This window comes from Chiroxiphia lanceolata, chromosome 1, assembly GCF_009829145.1.
Source record: "Chiroxiphia lanceolata isolate bChiLan1 chromosome 1, bChiLan1.pri, whole genome shotgun sequence".
NCBI classification, from domain to species: domain Eukaryota; kingdom Metazoa; phylum Chordata; class Aves; order Passeriformes; family Pipridae; genus Chiroxiphia; species Chiroxiphia lanceolata.
In genome coordinates, this window is record NC_045637.1 from 73805097 (window position 1) to 73822007 (window position 16911).

The 16911-nt window shown below is 38.3% G+C and overlaps 1 protein-coding gene across 7 annotated transcripts in view; it reads right to left on the bottom strand.

Annotated features, from left to right (window-relative positions):
• SEMA5A (semaphorin 5A) overlaps window positions 1–16911 on the bottom strand; it is a 333475-nt gene that overhangs the window by 85239 nt on the left and 231325 nt on the right. For all 7 annotated transcript variants that reach the window (XM_032697771.1, XM_032697806.1, XM_032697781.1 and 4 more), the window contains 2 exons: window positions 6594–6711; window positions 699–880 (listed from right to left, as the gene is read on the bottom strand). In XM_032697771.1, coding sequence (XP_032553662.1) covers window positions 699–880; window positions 6594–6711 — 300 coding nt within the window. The remainder of the gene's footprint in view (window positions 1–698; window positions 881–6593; window positions 6712–16911) is intronic.

Sequence of the window (16911 nt, forward strand, 5' to 3'; positions counted from 1 at the left end):
AAGATAATTTTTAATTATATACTGTTTTCAGGAAGATTAAAGTGTCAAATTTTGCTACCCCTTCTGAAAGTAAAGTGATTAAAGCCTAGAGGAAAAGGAGACCCATAGGACCCCATATTGCTCTCTACAACTACCTGAAAGGAGGTTGTAATGAGGTGGGGGTTGGTCTCTTCTCCAGTGTAACAAGTGACAGAATGAGAGGAAATGGCCTCATGCTGTGCCAGAAGAGATTTAGACTGGATGTTAGGAAAAGTTCCTTCACAAATAGGGTTGTCAAGCATTGAAATGGTGGAAGGAAAGTGGTGGAGTTACCATCCTTGGGGCTATTTAAAAGACATGTAGATGTGGTGCTTAGGGACATGGTTTAGTTGTGGACTTGGCAGTGCTTATTAATGGTTGGACTCAGTCTTGAGGGTCTTTCCCAGCCTAAATGATTCTATGATTTTAAAGGAAAAAGAGTATTAATTAAGTGTCAAAATGGATTAGTTCTCAATTTCAACAGGATACTCTGATAAGACATCAATATCTTTTTTGTAATATAACAAAAAAGCTAACAGAATTCACATGCTGTACCTTGTGGGAACTTTGAGAAAGGATGCTCCCGTTCCTCCCTAATATACCATAGAAAAAATAATTATTCTAATTAAGTTAAAAACTTTTAAACCATAAATGATAGAACCTGAAATTGTGTTGCATACCTGGAACAGTTGGCAATCTCCATGGTTGGTCCTTCACACAGCCAACCTCCACACTGAGGAGCAGGACTGTCACACACACGTGTCCTGCAGACGCAGGAGCCAACACTGGTACCGTCAGTGTGGGTGCAAGGTTTCCACTGTGACCATGTTCCAAAATGTCCATCCACTGTCAGATTCCTCATCTAGAAACAAACACAACAGAAAAGCTTACCTGAGGCCTGACAGTTCCTTCATAAAACCTCTTTATTTTGCAGTGCATGAAGGTTCAGCCTTCAGACATCAACAATAAAAGCCTCCTCTGGAGAGGTATAACTTCCAGACAGCAAGCTCCCCTTTTAATTTCTGCAGCTACATAATTTCCATGACTTCTGACCGATATGAGCCACTGGATGTCAACACTATAGCAATAACAGTAATCACAACTAACTGTTACCTTTCACATTCATGCTTGCCTACAGGGAGTCAATAGAAACTATAGTTTCACTTTCTCCATTGCCTTCTGATGACTGTGTTCCCTACTTTCTGAAATTTTCCTGTGAAAATGGAACCTGGATACTGACTGTAAAACCCAAATCTAGAGCAAAAGGAAGAACCAGCAGAGGATAAGGAAAAAATGAGGATACTATGAGGATGGTGAAGCACTGGAACAGATTTCCCAGAGAAGCTGTGGATGCTCCATCACTGGAAGTGTTCAAGGCCAGGCTGGACGGGGCTTTGAGCAACTTGGTCTAGTGGAAGATGTCCTTGACCTTGGCAGGGGTGTTGGAACTAGATGACTCTTAGTTCCCTTCCAATGAAACCATTCTGTGATTCTATGATACTGTAATAGTCCAGGGTAACAAAACTGGATCAATCAAACTCAAATCTCCATCATGAGTGTCTCTTTTTGACAACAGTTTTTTGAAGCATATAGTACCGTTTCATAAAAGTGAAATGTGGTTTTAAATGACAGATGCTAAGCATCAGATGTAATTATATGTATAAATCCTATAAACATCTTCAAAAAGCAGCACCTAACCCTACATGATGAGACAGTTTGTCCCTGTAGAATTCAATTCTCAACACCTTTGGCTGGAAGAGTCACACCATTCTTATCTTGACTGGATAAGGTGATTCCACCAAGCAGTCATAACACATTTAATAAGAAATTACTGTCCAGCTAAAACAAAATGAGCTAATGGAAAGTGCAGCAGCCTCCATAGCTACTGGAATTTCTAAAGAAAATGAGGAGGGACAACAGCTCTCAACAAAAACAGACTTTCATATTATCCTTTTAGCATCTTGACAAATCTGTGATCCTAAATGGAAATGATGGCCACTTTTTCACTTAAATGCTATGGGATTTGTCTTTTGATTGCCAGATTTTAACTTTCAGTCAAGACAACAGTACTAACAAGTGCAGGCTAAATAGTATTTAAAGTGACTCGTAGTTGAAAATAAATATGTATCAGTTGTAGTCATGCCTATTTCATCAAATGTGTATGAACATACCAATATAATATTTGCTTATATATTGAAATAGGAATTACAGTTGTAGATTGTCATAATTTATCTGAAATGGTGCCTCCCTTTGCTATTTTGAGTACTGGTTAACAGTGGTAAGAAAAGTATACATTTCACAAATAATTTGAAGATACAAAAGATTCGATTACAGCACAAGACATGGTTTCTCTGACACACTGGGTGTTGCCTGATTCATTCCACTGTGGCAAAGATTCCATAATTTCACTATTAATTAACTTTCTCACAATTTTATTTTTCACAGATATAGCTTGTCCATGGAAAAGTTATGTGCATATTCTGTAATCTATAACTGACATAACCACCATTCATAATTTCAAAATTCTGCTGACAGATGCTTATTGAAAATAATTCACCCACCTTTGTTCACGCAGAGTATACTCTGTTGGTTTTCATAAGACAACAGGAAATACTTACTTCTTGTTAAGTGGTAAGTAAAGCCATTCTCTCTTACACTTCTAGTCTAACAAATATACATAATTCATAAACTAACAATTACATGTCTCCAATCTAATGAGCATCAGAAGTGTGAAAATGCCTTTATAGTTTTCTATTTCTGTGTTGGACTAAAACATCTTTATTGTTGCACCTACAATTATAAACTAAAGCTACAGTTGTCTATGGTTACCATAATTTATATTAAGTGGTAGGGAAAGTATACATAAAATATAGCTGAAAGCTTGAGCTTAGAAAGATAAACTGGTGGCATATTTCTCTCTCTTCATTTTTTTTCCCTGCTCCTGAAAAGATCATCCCACTGTGGTCTCTGCTGTTCCCCAAGATTCACCTGCTCTGCCTCTCCGTGAATATTTCCCTTTCAGAAGTGTTATCAAACAATTTCATCACATGACTGCAGGAAAGCAAAAGGTAGTGATGAGGGGCCTTTTTAGCCCTTGCCAGAATCCATGTCCATTAACCTTTCACAATCTGACACACCTCAAGGGCAAAATCACAATCAATCAGACAATATGGCTGTATTATCCTGGCACAGCTACATTCTGTTTTCTCTCTCTAACACTCCATTTTTGTCACCCTTTCCCTTCTGTAGATATCTCTAGACCTTTCTTTCTTTCTCATGTCCTCCAAATATCAATCTTTGTCTTGAGCCTCTCTGCACCCACCTTGTCTTCCTGGTTTGTACTCAGAGTAAAGGTCACATCTTCAGTGACTCAGTTCTTAAATCTGTCACAAGATCTCTGGTTTGAGATTACTTTGTGTAGAATGCAGTGAATCTGGAGTACCTACTGAAGCTGTTAATGAATGTAAGATCCCATACTACACTCTTTTTCTGAGCACAACCATAAAAATAAACCCATTATATGTTGCATACTTATGTTACAGAAAATAAAGCCAAAACAAAACAAAAAAACCCCAAATATTTTTTAGAATAATTTTTATTTTCCTTGTAAAAGCTCTTTGATAATGTCAGTGTATTTTTAAGTGACAGATTGCAAGTCCCACTGGAAAATATTTCAGAAAAACAATTAACCTTCATTACCATCAAAAATATTGGATGAATAATAGGGATAATTGACTGACTGAAAGAAGCTTAAAGTAGATATATGTGCCATAGAATTAATTACTATCTATATTTATATACAGGTGCTGTATTTATGCCAACTGAAACAATAACCTAAAATCAAATTGAGAATTAAAATCAAAGCAAGATAACCAAAAGAACCACATCTTTCACAATTGATTTTCAAAGTTCAGAGTGACAGTAACACAGATGCTCAGCTACCTCTCCTAGTCCCCTCCCTGCTCTACCACGACATGCCAATAAATATCCAGCCATACGAATAATGCCCTAGGAAGAAATTTCTCAAAGGAAACTGATCACACTTTTTATTCTGGGCTAAACTAGTGTATAAACAGACCTCTCTGTCATCCAAGTTTAGAAGAAACTGGTCATGCATTAATCTAAAAAAGTTTCTATAATGTTAAAGAGATGAATGTAATTTTACTAACAATTAAGATATTGGAACCAATCGGCACCGGAAGAGGGAGGGTAAAAGGTTTCAAATAGCCCTTTATGTTCTGCCTGCAACAATATCTTAACTATATGTGGCCCATATTAAGGATGCACATAGCCTACAAAATTAAATTCGTTACATCTTGGCTTATATATCCTGTGAACACAGCACATAAAAATGCCATAAAAACAAATACTTGAAAGCCTCTCTAAGCAAAATTGTAATTGATTTCAGTTTGCCAGAATACAGTGTTATTTTAAAGAAAAGTTTCTATAAAATTTTTAAATTTGTTCAATAATGTGTTACTTGGTGTTTAGGGGTTTAAGGCAGTAATGGAATAAAAGTACACTTTTCAATTTAGATAGATAATTGTAAAATCTTCCTTATATTAGGCAACCTCAATCTGCTTAACTACAAAATTTCTTTGAAGGTTCACTAAACCTTTGCACCTCTGATTGGCCGTATAAGTCTCACAGCTATGGATGAATTTCTGAACAAGCCTTAGGTGCTCCCCTGCTTTGACTAGTCTGCCATATCCTAGGCAACTGTCATATAATAAGTACTAAATAATTGGTTTTTCCAGTTGAACGAAACAGAATTGAATTATGCTTTCTAAATCATTCATACTTCCCCCTCCACCCCAACTTGGCCTTGTGTTTTATATCTATGAAAGAAAATAAGGGCTAATACCACAATTGAAAGACCGAGCACAGCAGGTAGGCTGCTCATGCAAGTATCAACCAACACATGCATTTCAGCAAGCCTTCCACATAAAGCAACTAAGCCACCAGCAAAACCCCCATCCACAAAACCACTTTTAGCCTGTGGAATTACCACATACTCCACATACTTGGAGATTAATATAATGTGCAGTGCATGTAGTTACTTGTCGATCAGGGAGGCAAGGACTGCACTGGTGACTGAATCCAGACTTTCTGTGAGACAGTGACTATGTCTATATTAGCAAGTGGTGTGTGCACACACCGCAAATCTTGAAAATAAAAGCTGATGTTGAAGATTTGACACATACCCCATATGTATTTTGGGGGCTTTACTTTGGACTTGCTTTAGCCATAGATGGAACGCCTAGTAGTAGTTGGAGCATTTTTGCTTTAATTTCATCTGAAAGTAGTGTGGCTTGTGTGCTTCAAGACTGCTTTGTGATGTGAACCAATAAGTAGTATATGGGGAAAATTGTAGTATTTGCCCCAAATTTGTGCCTAATTTCGGCCCAAATGCTAATGCAGATGAATTCAACATAAACCTTTTTTATTAGGCCTCTGTGTGAGAGCATGGATGCAAAGGACAGGACGAGACATAAACATTTTTTAAAAGTTTTAAAAATTGAGAAAAAATGTTTAAAAATTGCTGTTTAATGTCAAACACAGAACACAGGAGCAAGTTCTCAAGGACCTCAGATTTCTATCTATGAGGCTGCTGCAACACATGTAGAGATCACAAATCAAAGCTGGAAGAACTTGATATTAATTCTGCACACCTCTAGTTCACTAAACAAAGCCTAGCTTAAGAGAGCTGGATAACCATATGAAGAGTAGAATATGAATGTCATAATGAGTATAAATTCATAGATGTGTGTGCTCCAACAATGAGTGGGGACAAGTTCAAGAAGTTCTTACTAGTAATGAAAGTAGAATTGAGTTGGAAAGGCTCCCTCTTCCTGGGCAGAAGGACAAAGCAGCAAGAGTCTTCAAAAAAAAAAAAGAGCTCAGTAGCACATGGAAGATTCTTCTTAACCCCTTTTTGTGAGCTTTGGAGTGAGGGAAAGGAATGAATATTAAAATGTCACCAGAACCACACTAAAAATGAGAGATGCAAATCAACTTTGTTGTTGTTTTTATTATTATATTAAATTTATTTGAAATAATTTTTAAACAGAAGTGCCCAGTGCAGATATTAAATTTATTATAATTATCACCTCAGTCATTGATGTGAGTGAGACTTAACTCATACAATTCACCATTCCAGTTCATGGACTTTTAAAGTTATTTGGCTTTTTATATTAGCAACACGGATCCTAAAAGAAAAGATCATACCACTAGTGATTAAACTTTTTCATAGTATATAATGGAGAAAAACCTTGCAGAGAAAAATGTGTCAGTATCTCTAATCTTAGAAAACATTTGTTTTCAAGGTGGGGACACAGATGTTACAGATAAAAACCAACCACCCTTTGAAAGTATTCTAAATAATTTTATCATATAAGTAATTTGATATGAAATAGAAAAGCAACAAAATATTCTGCTAAAATCTGATAGGAAAACCTAAGAAAAATGGTATCAAATACAGTTTTCTGAGCTTGAAAAATCTATGTCAGCTTGTTTTTATGAAATGTGCATGGAATCAAAGGTTTTAAGAGATAAATGAATGCATTTGGACTTACTGGACACACGCTAATGCTTTGCTCCCATTGACTCATACTCAGACTTTCTTCCAGTGTTGTGCATTTCTTCATCACCATGTCCCAGCCACAATAGGGGTCTTGGGATCCAATGCATGCACTGTAAACGAAAACCAATCAGATAACTCAGACATTTATCTTCATTTGTACTGACCAAAGACCTCTAAATAACTATGTAGCACTTCTTCATATTTCATAGGCAGAAAGTGAAATTGTGGTATGGCAGAAGAAATGACCAAATAGAAGAAAAAATAATTTGAATACCTACACAAAGCCAGGATTTCTTTAAATGCTTTCTTTTTTGTATGTATGCATGGTATGTTGTCAAGAATGACTACTGTACTTATTTACTAAAGAATTACAGAATTTCATAAAAAGGGTATCTTGTCTACTTCAAGCAAAGATTTCAGGAGTTATAGTTCTTAGTCTTTTCTATCAGTTTCGGAATTACATATATCTTCTTTGCCAGAAATCAGAGGACAATGTCTGCTCTTTGAAAATTAATTAGGAAACCTTCTGATCTATTTTCTGCACTGGTGTAAAATCTGTGGAAATAAACTCAAAGGGGCACTGGTGGCTGCCATCACACCCCTTACACATCCCGTGCTGCTCTTAACATTCCCTGTTAGTGGCACATGAGGAGGGAAAAAAAGGGTTAGAGATGGCAGTCTAGTTTCATACAGAGTCTGAAAGATCCACCGTGCAAAACTAGAAGTTCATTTCTCTGCTAAATAGCAGGTTTCTCTTGCTACTGACAGGTCGAACATTAACAGTCCAGGCAATATGTCTGCAGCTTCACAGCTAAAGATGCATAAGAAAGGAGGTGGAAATCCCATTATAGTGAAGCATAACATAATTTGTGTTTTTTGATCTACTCAACCCCTGGTCTACTGACACCTGAAGGAATGCACCTTTCTCAGAGGGAAAAAGGAGTTCTAGCACAGGAGCTAGTGGGGCTTGTTGACAGAGCTTTGAACTAGCTTGGAAGGGAGAAGGGACAAAGCCAGGCTTGCCAGTGATGACTGATGGGATTTTGCGCCAAAACCTGAGGAAACGAACACTCATGGGATCACTCAATCTGCCTCAAGAGGTGTTGGCTACAATGTACCACCACTGAAATGCTTCTACACCAATGCACACTGCATGAGGAACAAAGAAGAGGAGCTTGAAGCTTTGGCCCAGTCCCAAAGATTTGACATCACTGGCATAACCCAGTGGCATGAAACCTGTGACTGGAATGCTCTATTGGACAGTTACAAGCTCTTCAGGAGAGACAGGCAGGGTAGAAGAGGCAGAGGAGTGGCATTGAATGTAATAGAAGGGTTAGAATGCATGGAGCTCACAGCTGGCACTGGTACAGTTGAGAACCTCTGGGTAAGAATCAAGGGACAAACAAATAATGTGGGTGTCATCATGGGAGACTGCTATATAGACCTCCCAGCCAGGACGATAATGTTGACAAATTATTCTTTGAGGAACTACGGGACACTTCCAAGTCAACTGCCCTTGTCCTTATGGGGGACTTCAACTTGCCGGACATTAAGTGGGAGCGTCACATAGCTGGTACAACCTGAGCCAGAAAATTCCTAAAAAACCAGGATGACAACTTTATGGAACAGGTCCTAAGGGACCCGACTAGGAGAGATGCACTGCTTGATCTGCTGCTTGTCAACAGTGCAAAGTGGAGACTGGTGTCCATCTTGACCATAGTGACCATGAAGAGATTGACTCTAAAATCTCTGTTGACAGGAGGAAAAGTGCCAGCAAAACCTCAACTCTGGACATGAGGAGAGCAGACCTTGGGTTGTTCAGGGAATTAGTACGTAAGATCCCCTGGGAAAACGTTTTTGCAGGTGGTGGGATCCATCAGTGCTGGTCACTCTTCAAACATCACCTCCTAAGGGCACAGGAGCAGCAATTCCCAAATGTCAGAAGTCAAGCAGGTGAGGCAGAAAGCCGGCTTGGCTGAACAAGGATCTTGTCTTGGAAATAAGGCAAAAAAGGAAGGTGTATACCCAGATGAATCAAGGTTAGGTGACATGAGAAGAACTCAGAGATGCTGCCTGTCTCTGTAGGAAGAAAAGTCATGTGGCCAAAGCTTAGTTGGAGTTGAAGCTGGACAGAAATGTGGGGGACAATAAAAAGAGTTTTTTCAAATGTATTAATGTCAATAGGCAGTAAAGAAATAAAATATCATCAGCTCATTATAGCATAAGGATCGTCACCTCACAAACAGGGACAGAGACAAGGCAGAGGTGCTTAATGCTTTCTTTGCCTCTGTCTTCAACATGGATGATGGACCAAGGGACATCTCTCCTGTCAAGAGAAGCTGAGAGAGCTGGGACTGTTCAGCCAGAAGAGAAGGCTCAGAGAGGATCTCATCAATATATACAAAACCCTGAAGAGAGGGTACAAAGAAGGAGATCCATGGTCTTTTCAATGGTGCCAAGTGACAGGACCAGAGACAATGAACACAAACGAAATACAGGTTTCAGCTGAACATCAGGAGACTCACTGTTATGGTGAGGGTGACTGAGCACTGGCACAGGTTGCCCAGAGAGGTTCTGGAGTATCCTTCCTTGGAGATACTCAGAAGCCACCCGGACATGGCACTGGACAACTGACTCTGAGTGGCCCTGCTTGAGCAAGAGGTTGGACCAGATGACCACCAGAGACCCCCTGCCAACCTCAAATGTTCTGTGATTCTGTCCTTAGAAATTTAGGTGCTTTATTCCTATTTCTATTTATCTATGGCATTCCTCATGTAGTTCCATGTTAACATCTGACCAAACACAGACTTACTAATTCCCTAGTATGCTACTCCATAATATCATCATAGAGGATTCTTAGTGCTTATAAATTTCAAAGAACTTGTTTCTACAGTACACTTGGCAACATGGATTGCCAGTACTATGTAGGAGCATAGCTCCCATCTGCAAAATGGGTAAAATGTAAGAGACATAATAATCAAAACTTCATGAGTACCCCTAATTAGGCTGCCAGAACAAATATAAAGCTTTTGGTTTAGGAGATTCAGTGTTCAGGAGAGGGTTCCCACTGATGGCTCTTGCAGCTGTGAGTACTTAGCATTTTTGTAACTCAGGTTGCACGTTTCCATTTAATTATCTAGAAAGTGAGGAGGAACATTAATGAAAATTGTGGAAAGTTTAAAGTGTCTTGGTCTTACAATGTTTGCAAGATATGATGTCCAGTGTTCTCCTTCAGAATACCTCTGATAAAGCATGTGTTTTATCAGAAAAGAATACAAAATTAAATTAAAGGCTGACATAATGCAAAAATGGCAACATTAGATGTGCTAATGTTGAAGTGAAAACTTCTGCCTCGAAGAAGATCTCACTTTTCTAACTTCAAAGTGTTCACATTTATAAATGCAGTTATTATACTTTAGAAACTTTTTATTAGAAACAAAAATATTTTAAGGTCAGTATCCTTTCACTTAGAATTGTACTCCCTCTTTCGTGGGAATAAGCTGATCCTTCTCCCACTCTGCTCTTAGACCCCATTTCCTCTTTTGATTTTGCTTCCGCTTTACCTTCCACTCAGGCAAATCAAAATGGCTTGCACTTTTCACTACAAGTCACTGAAAAGTTATAAATAAGGAGCTAAAAACATACTTTGACTGTTCTTTTTACTTTCTGGTATCAAAACAGGTCCTAGTTTCATGGAAGAAATAAAAGTTCTTGTACTGCTAGGACAAAGCATGTTTAATCACTTTGTGGTGACACTGAACATGGTCATTTCAGTAGCTGACCAGCTTTGGAGAGCACTGCAACAAAATAAAATGAGGTGAATCTTTTCAGAATTAGTTAAGAAAGTCCAATGAAAAATGGATATTTTGTCTGTTCATCCCAGTAGGCACCAACCCACATCTCTAAGTATTCACATGAGTTGTCCCAGCACTGCTAAAACTGGCATTTTGTGCAGGAGGGAAATTCAGGAATAAAAGTGAATCAGTTCATTCTAAGACTCTTGATGCCACTTCCTCTATCGGGTCAGCATTCTCTACAAAAACATTCAACAGTTTTTGGCTTCTACTGATTGATTCTAATTTTTCTTTATGTTGTCACTTCACATTTTTTACCAAACATAAATATTGGGTAGTTGAGTGTCTCTCCTGCAAGGCATTCATTTGGCTGTGATGATTTAGTATGCCTACTGACAGTGATGCAACACTTCAACAATGGATTTTGACTGATTAGTAACAGAACTGTAAGTCACTTCACTCTAAAGGAAGTCAGCAACAGCAGGTCTTTTTCTTCAGCTATTTTAAAATTATCACTAAGTAGGCCAGCAAGACTGCTCTACTTCAGTTACATTTGAGATGATTTATTGAGACAGAAAATGAGGTAGAATTGAATATAAATCAAGCAAAATATATAAAAAATCCCATACAGATTTAGACTAAAAATAATTTGTTATGTGTGCACCAAAGAACAAAAAGTTTAAAAGCTATACCCTGATACCCTTGATTTCAGAGAGATTTTTAAATGTCCTTTCAGGGGACGAATATATTCCCAAATGAATATACATTGCAAGTGCTAATCAGGTATCCTCTGGAGACATTACATTTTATTCATACAATATAAATGTAAAAGGTGCATCTTCCAAGACTGTTCAATGAAACTTTTTTTGTCTTTACCTATACACAGCATTTTGGAGAACAGACTCTCCTGACCCTTTCAATAATTTCTACTGAAATATCCATGCTACATAGTTCCAATTATCATCAACTGTGATCTGACACTTTGTACGCCAGGAACTGAACTGGGGTCACCATCTTATTTCACAGAAGCCAGATTCATCACCGCAAATTCAAGGAGAAAACAGAAGATAAAAGCCTGACTCATGTTCCAAATGCATGGTTCTATCCATTTCTGAATGAATACATGAATCTAATACTAGACTTCTGTACAAATATATCTATCAGTGTTTCCATTACTACTGGTTTTGCACTGTATACATATATATGTGTGTGCAATGAAGAATAGGGATCTAAAGATATAGATGAATGATGTAGAAGAGCATAAATGGTAGAGACACAATTTATAAAGTCCTAGGAGCTCAAAATAAGATGCATGTCAGATACTCAGGATCCTGCTTAACCCCTGCCTGTACTACTAAGAAAAATCAAATCCTTTAATCATCTCAGACACTCTGAGTGAACTACTTTTGCTTCCTCTTACTTGAATTTCTGTAAGACAATCAAAATGTATTTAGGTACAATTCAATCTTGCAATGTCACTGAGAATACCAGCTTTAAACCTACAAGCTCCTCCCATCAAATCCAGAATCAGGAACCTTCCACAGAATCACAGAATATGCCAAGTGGGAAGGGACCCACAAGGATCATGGAGTCCAACCCCTAACGCTGCACAGGACCATCCCCAAGAGTCACATCATGTGCACCCGAGTATCATCCAAACACTGAACTCTGTCAGGCTTGGTGCTGTGACCACTGCCCTGGGTAGCCTGTTCCAGTACCCAACCACCTGCTGGGTTAAGAACCTTTTTCTCATATCTAACCTAAACCTCCCCTTACACAACTTAGGCCATTCCCTCGGGTCCTGTCACTGGTCACCACAGAGAAGAGATGAGTGTCAGCCCCTCTTCTTCCCTTCATGAGGAAGTTATAATTGCAATGAGGTCTCCCCTCAGTCTCCTCTTCTCCAGGCTGAACAGACCAAGTGACCTCAGTCACTACTAATACAGGTTCCCCTCAAGGCCCTTCGCCATCTTCGTTGCCCTCCTTTGGACACTCTCGGACAGCTTAATATCTTTCCTATATTATGGTGCCCCAAACTGCACACAATATTCAAGGTGAGGTCGCCCCAGTGCAGAGCAGAGTGGGACAATTCCCTCCCTTGACCGGCTGGCGATGCTTTGCCTGATGCCCTCCAGGACATTGTTGGCCCTCCTGGTTACCAGGGTACACTGCTGACTCATTTTTATGTATACATTTTTATGTATAAAATTTGTTTATAACACACAATTCTCTGAATGTTGTTGCTTCCAACTGAATCTACTTGAAACAAATGTGAAACACAACTTTCAGAGTACGCACTCCATCCTCTTGACAGATACATATACTGATAAAATCTCCTCTCAATTTTCTCAAGGTTGAACAGGTCCAACTCCCTCAGCTTATCCTCAAAAGAGAGATGTTCCAGTCGCCTACTCATCTTTGTTGCCCTCCACTGGATTCACTCCAGCAGTTCCATGTCTCTCTTGTCCTGAGGAGCCCAGAACTGGACACAGTACTCCAGATGTGGCCTCACCAGGGCTGAGTAGAGAGGCAGGATCACCTTCCTCTACCTGCTTTTCCTAATGGACCCCAGGATACCTTTGGCGTTCTTGGCCTCCAGGGCACACTGCTGGCTCACGAACAGCTTGTTGTCCACCAGGATCCCAGGTCCTTCTCTGCAGCGCTGCTTTCCAGCAGGTCAGCCCCCAGCCTATACTTCTGCATGAGGTTATACTTCCCCAAATGAAGAACTCTGCATTTGCCTTTGCTGAATTTCAGACAGTTCTCTGGCCATCTCTCCGGCCTGTCAAAGTCGTTCTGAAGGGCTGCACAGCACTCCGGGGTATTGGACACTCCTCTGAGCTTTGTGTCATCAGCAGACTTACTGAGAAGGCATCTGTGCCTTCATCCAAATAACTGATAAATAAGTTAAACAATACTGTGACCAGTATTGACCCTTAGATGACACCACTGCCATTCAGCCATTTCTCCATCCACCTCACTGTCCACTTGTAAAGTTACTATGAGTAACTACTCTGAACTTAGAATTCCTGAATATTTTGGTATTTTTTAAAGCAAAGTAATTAATTACATCATGACATATGAAAACCACATGCCTAATTAAAATTTTTATTTCTTAGTTCGCTTCTTTGTTCAAAATATTATCCTACTAATAAAATCCAAACTGCAAATATGTAGTCAAGTATATTTTGTTTTCTTACATCCTTGTAAACTGAAAAAAAAGATGTTTTTCTTCTCATAAGGCTACTTCAATAAATAAATTGGGAGCAGGCTGCAAAATTCTTGTTTGACAAAAATGTCTGCTTACAATAAAATGCATAGCTCACACTTTAAAAAGTTGTGACTAGACTTTTCAGGTAAAGCAAAATGTAAATGAACAGTTTGTCTCTGATGCATTTTGTGGGCGAGATAGACACTTTCTGCAAAAAGCTTCGTCTTCACAGAGGCAGAAAGGGTCAAGATCAGTTCTGAAGGGATTGAATCAATTCCCTCTGAAGTATGGGACTAATATTCTACTTCTTTTGAGTGAGAAAAACTTACAATTCTGCTTATTTCATAGTTCTGCTGTCTTTACTAGTGTTCTCATAAGTTCACACCAAATGAAGATAATTGTATAGTGTATCTAATACTCAAAAAAAGACTTGCCATTTTTAATATATGCTTATAATCTAGTCTTGCAGCCAGGATTATGGTTTATTGCAGTCTTGGAAATTTACAATGATTCTGATTTTGGAATATTACTCTGGAATCACTAATGAGATCAGTTCTCATGTGATTCAGACAGTCTAATGCAGCAGTGCATTTCTCAGATTTAAACCAGAATAAAGCCTGTGTATTTTGAAATCAGGAAATCCACCTAGATATCCAAAACCAACTATTTTGAAATGATTATTTCAAAACAGTAATTTCAATTCCATGTGTTGGCAAGGTCTTGTGGACACATGAGCACCTAATAATGGTTTAGACCACATGCTCAGTGTTAACTAGTATAGTATTAGAATACAGGAGTAATTATTTTACTGTGTAATATTATAGAATGCTTATTACCAGGAAAACAGGTTCCTACTGAGTGTGAGAGTGCTTCTGAAGATGCAAAATCTGTAGCTAGGGCAAAATAAAGGAATGCAAAAGTGGTTGAAATACTTAATCCAGTAATCTTGCTGGAGCTTTAGGAATGAAATAAAATATAACCAAATTTAGAGTTATTGTTTCTCCTGTTAGTTAATTCAGTACTTTTCTTAGTACCGTGCTGCTAGTTACCTTTTGTGTATGTACAGATTGCTTAACTAATGGATAACAAAGACATCAAAATAGGAATAATGAAGTGAATGAAAAGTTAGTTACAGTAGAATAGCTATGATAACATTACTTAGCAAGACAATCTTGTGAGTAAATAATATATTAAGCATATAATGTAAAAAGCAATACCCAAAAATTTCCAGGAGTTATTTTTCTTTTATACCAGAGAAGTCACTATTTGTACAGCTTTTAGCAGATGTCACTATTTATTTACTTAGACATAACATCGTAGTAAGATTAGTTTTCAAGCCATTCAAGTGTCTGAAACTTATATGCCACCAAAAACACCAGTTCTTGACCCTTGGTAAGATTTTAAAGAACGATGGGCCGATACAACCTCTCATTGTCCTCTATTTCAGAACTAATGCACTGAGAACTCCAGTACATAGCATAACATCAACAAATTTGTCTCAGAGGAGTCACTGTCACCCAGAGTTGCTTTTGAAGGCTACAGATGCCAAAAAAAGAAAGCTAATTGGTTCTTTGTTTCAGGGGAGAGAGTCTTTACCCCCCTGCTACAAATCTTATTCCTTATTTCACATGCACAGAGTTTTCAAAGTAAATAGAAAACATTGAAACTTTAGAGAGTTTAATAATTATCTTTGCAAGGTAATCATTCTATTTGTCTCACATTATAGTTAATTAGCAGGTATACAAAAGTCAGTTGTGCTTCATGCTTGGCCTACTCAACTCTGAAGAGGTACAGAGAGCTGGAGAATTCATAGAGTCAACAGCTCCAGTTAATAGTGTTGATGGACTTCCATAAAAGTTTGATAAACATGTGTGAATTGCAATACTCAGGTGATAATAACCTGGTCAAACCTTAAAGATTTTCCCCAGGGAGAACTGCACCTAGGTTAACTGCTCTGCTGCTTCCTCCTGGAACTTGATGCCAGAGTTTTTGGAGAACTGATTCTAGGTACTGACACGTTCCAAATTACTTTTCCCTAGTTGACTCCTAGAACCAGCAGGATTATGACAGGATGTTCAAAACTATTCGGACATTGGCAGAAGTGTGCATGAGATATTGCCCACCTGCCCCCCATGAAAACTGTCAATCCAAATAACTAGAATGGGCAACTCATGAATGATGAAAACACCATGGCACAATTAAAAGTGCTGAGAAACCCAAACAGTCTCTGTCTGTGGTATGATCTGCTGTTACAGTAATGAAATGCAGCAAATTGTACCTAAATCACAAAAAACCCCCCCAAAAATAATAAAAAAATTAGCCTCCAAATGTAAAACAATATTTTCGAGGGCCTTTGTTAACAGTATTTGTGTGAGCAGAGGAGTCATGAGGTCATGCAAACAGAACTGCTCTGAGTCAGAGGGAATGTCTGTCAAAGACAACACCATGTCGCAGGGCTACTCCACCACAGAAAAGTGCTGGAGGAACAGATTTACAATATGCAGAGCATATTACAGTGATAATTAAAGAGATATAATAATCTACAAATAAAAGCAATAACCACATGCTTTAGAAGCTAGTATGGGAAGATGAAACAAGGAATAATTAGACAATTATTCAGAAAGAAAGAAAAATATCTCAACATTGAGATATAAGCTTGTGGAACAGTCTGCTCAACAGAGGGACTGAAGTTGCATTTTCTGAAAGCTAAGTAATAAACCTAAATAAAGAGATTAGATAAGATTAAACACTGAGCACTCTGTCATTGACACAAAAACACAGAGCAGGTGAGCCAGCACGTCTTCGGCCTTTTGGCTTTTTTAAGGCTGTTATTCATAGACAAGCATGCTCTATTTCTCAACAATTATGTGAAGCAGATATTAAAGACTTCACATGTCCTTGATCTGGGGAAGAGACTCTAGTAATTATTGGTGGAATTTCAGAGTACAGCCTCGGCACAGTTATATAGCCCTAAGTATGATAAATGTAAATAAATAAAATTAAAATAATCCCCTGCAAAAAACACAATGCCCAAAGGCATTACCTTGGGTAAGGTTTACCCATTAATCTATTTACCCATTGCTATAGTACAGAAGTAGTAGTTGGAAACAGAAGAACGTGCGTATTGAAGCACCCAACAATGCAGTGAACAAGTTTCAGGTGTTTCATTGCCTAGAGAAATATGCCCAAGTAACATATTCACACTCTCTCCACATGCAAAAAATACAAATCTAGCATAAGCCAGGAAAAAACTTGTCAAACCAGAAGTAAGTTATAGGTGAGAGAAAGATTACATCTGCATTGTC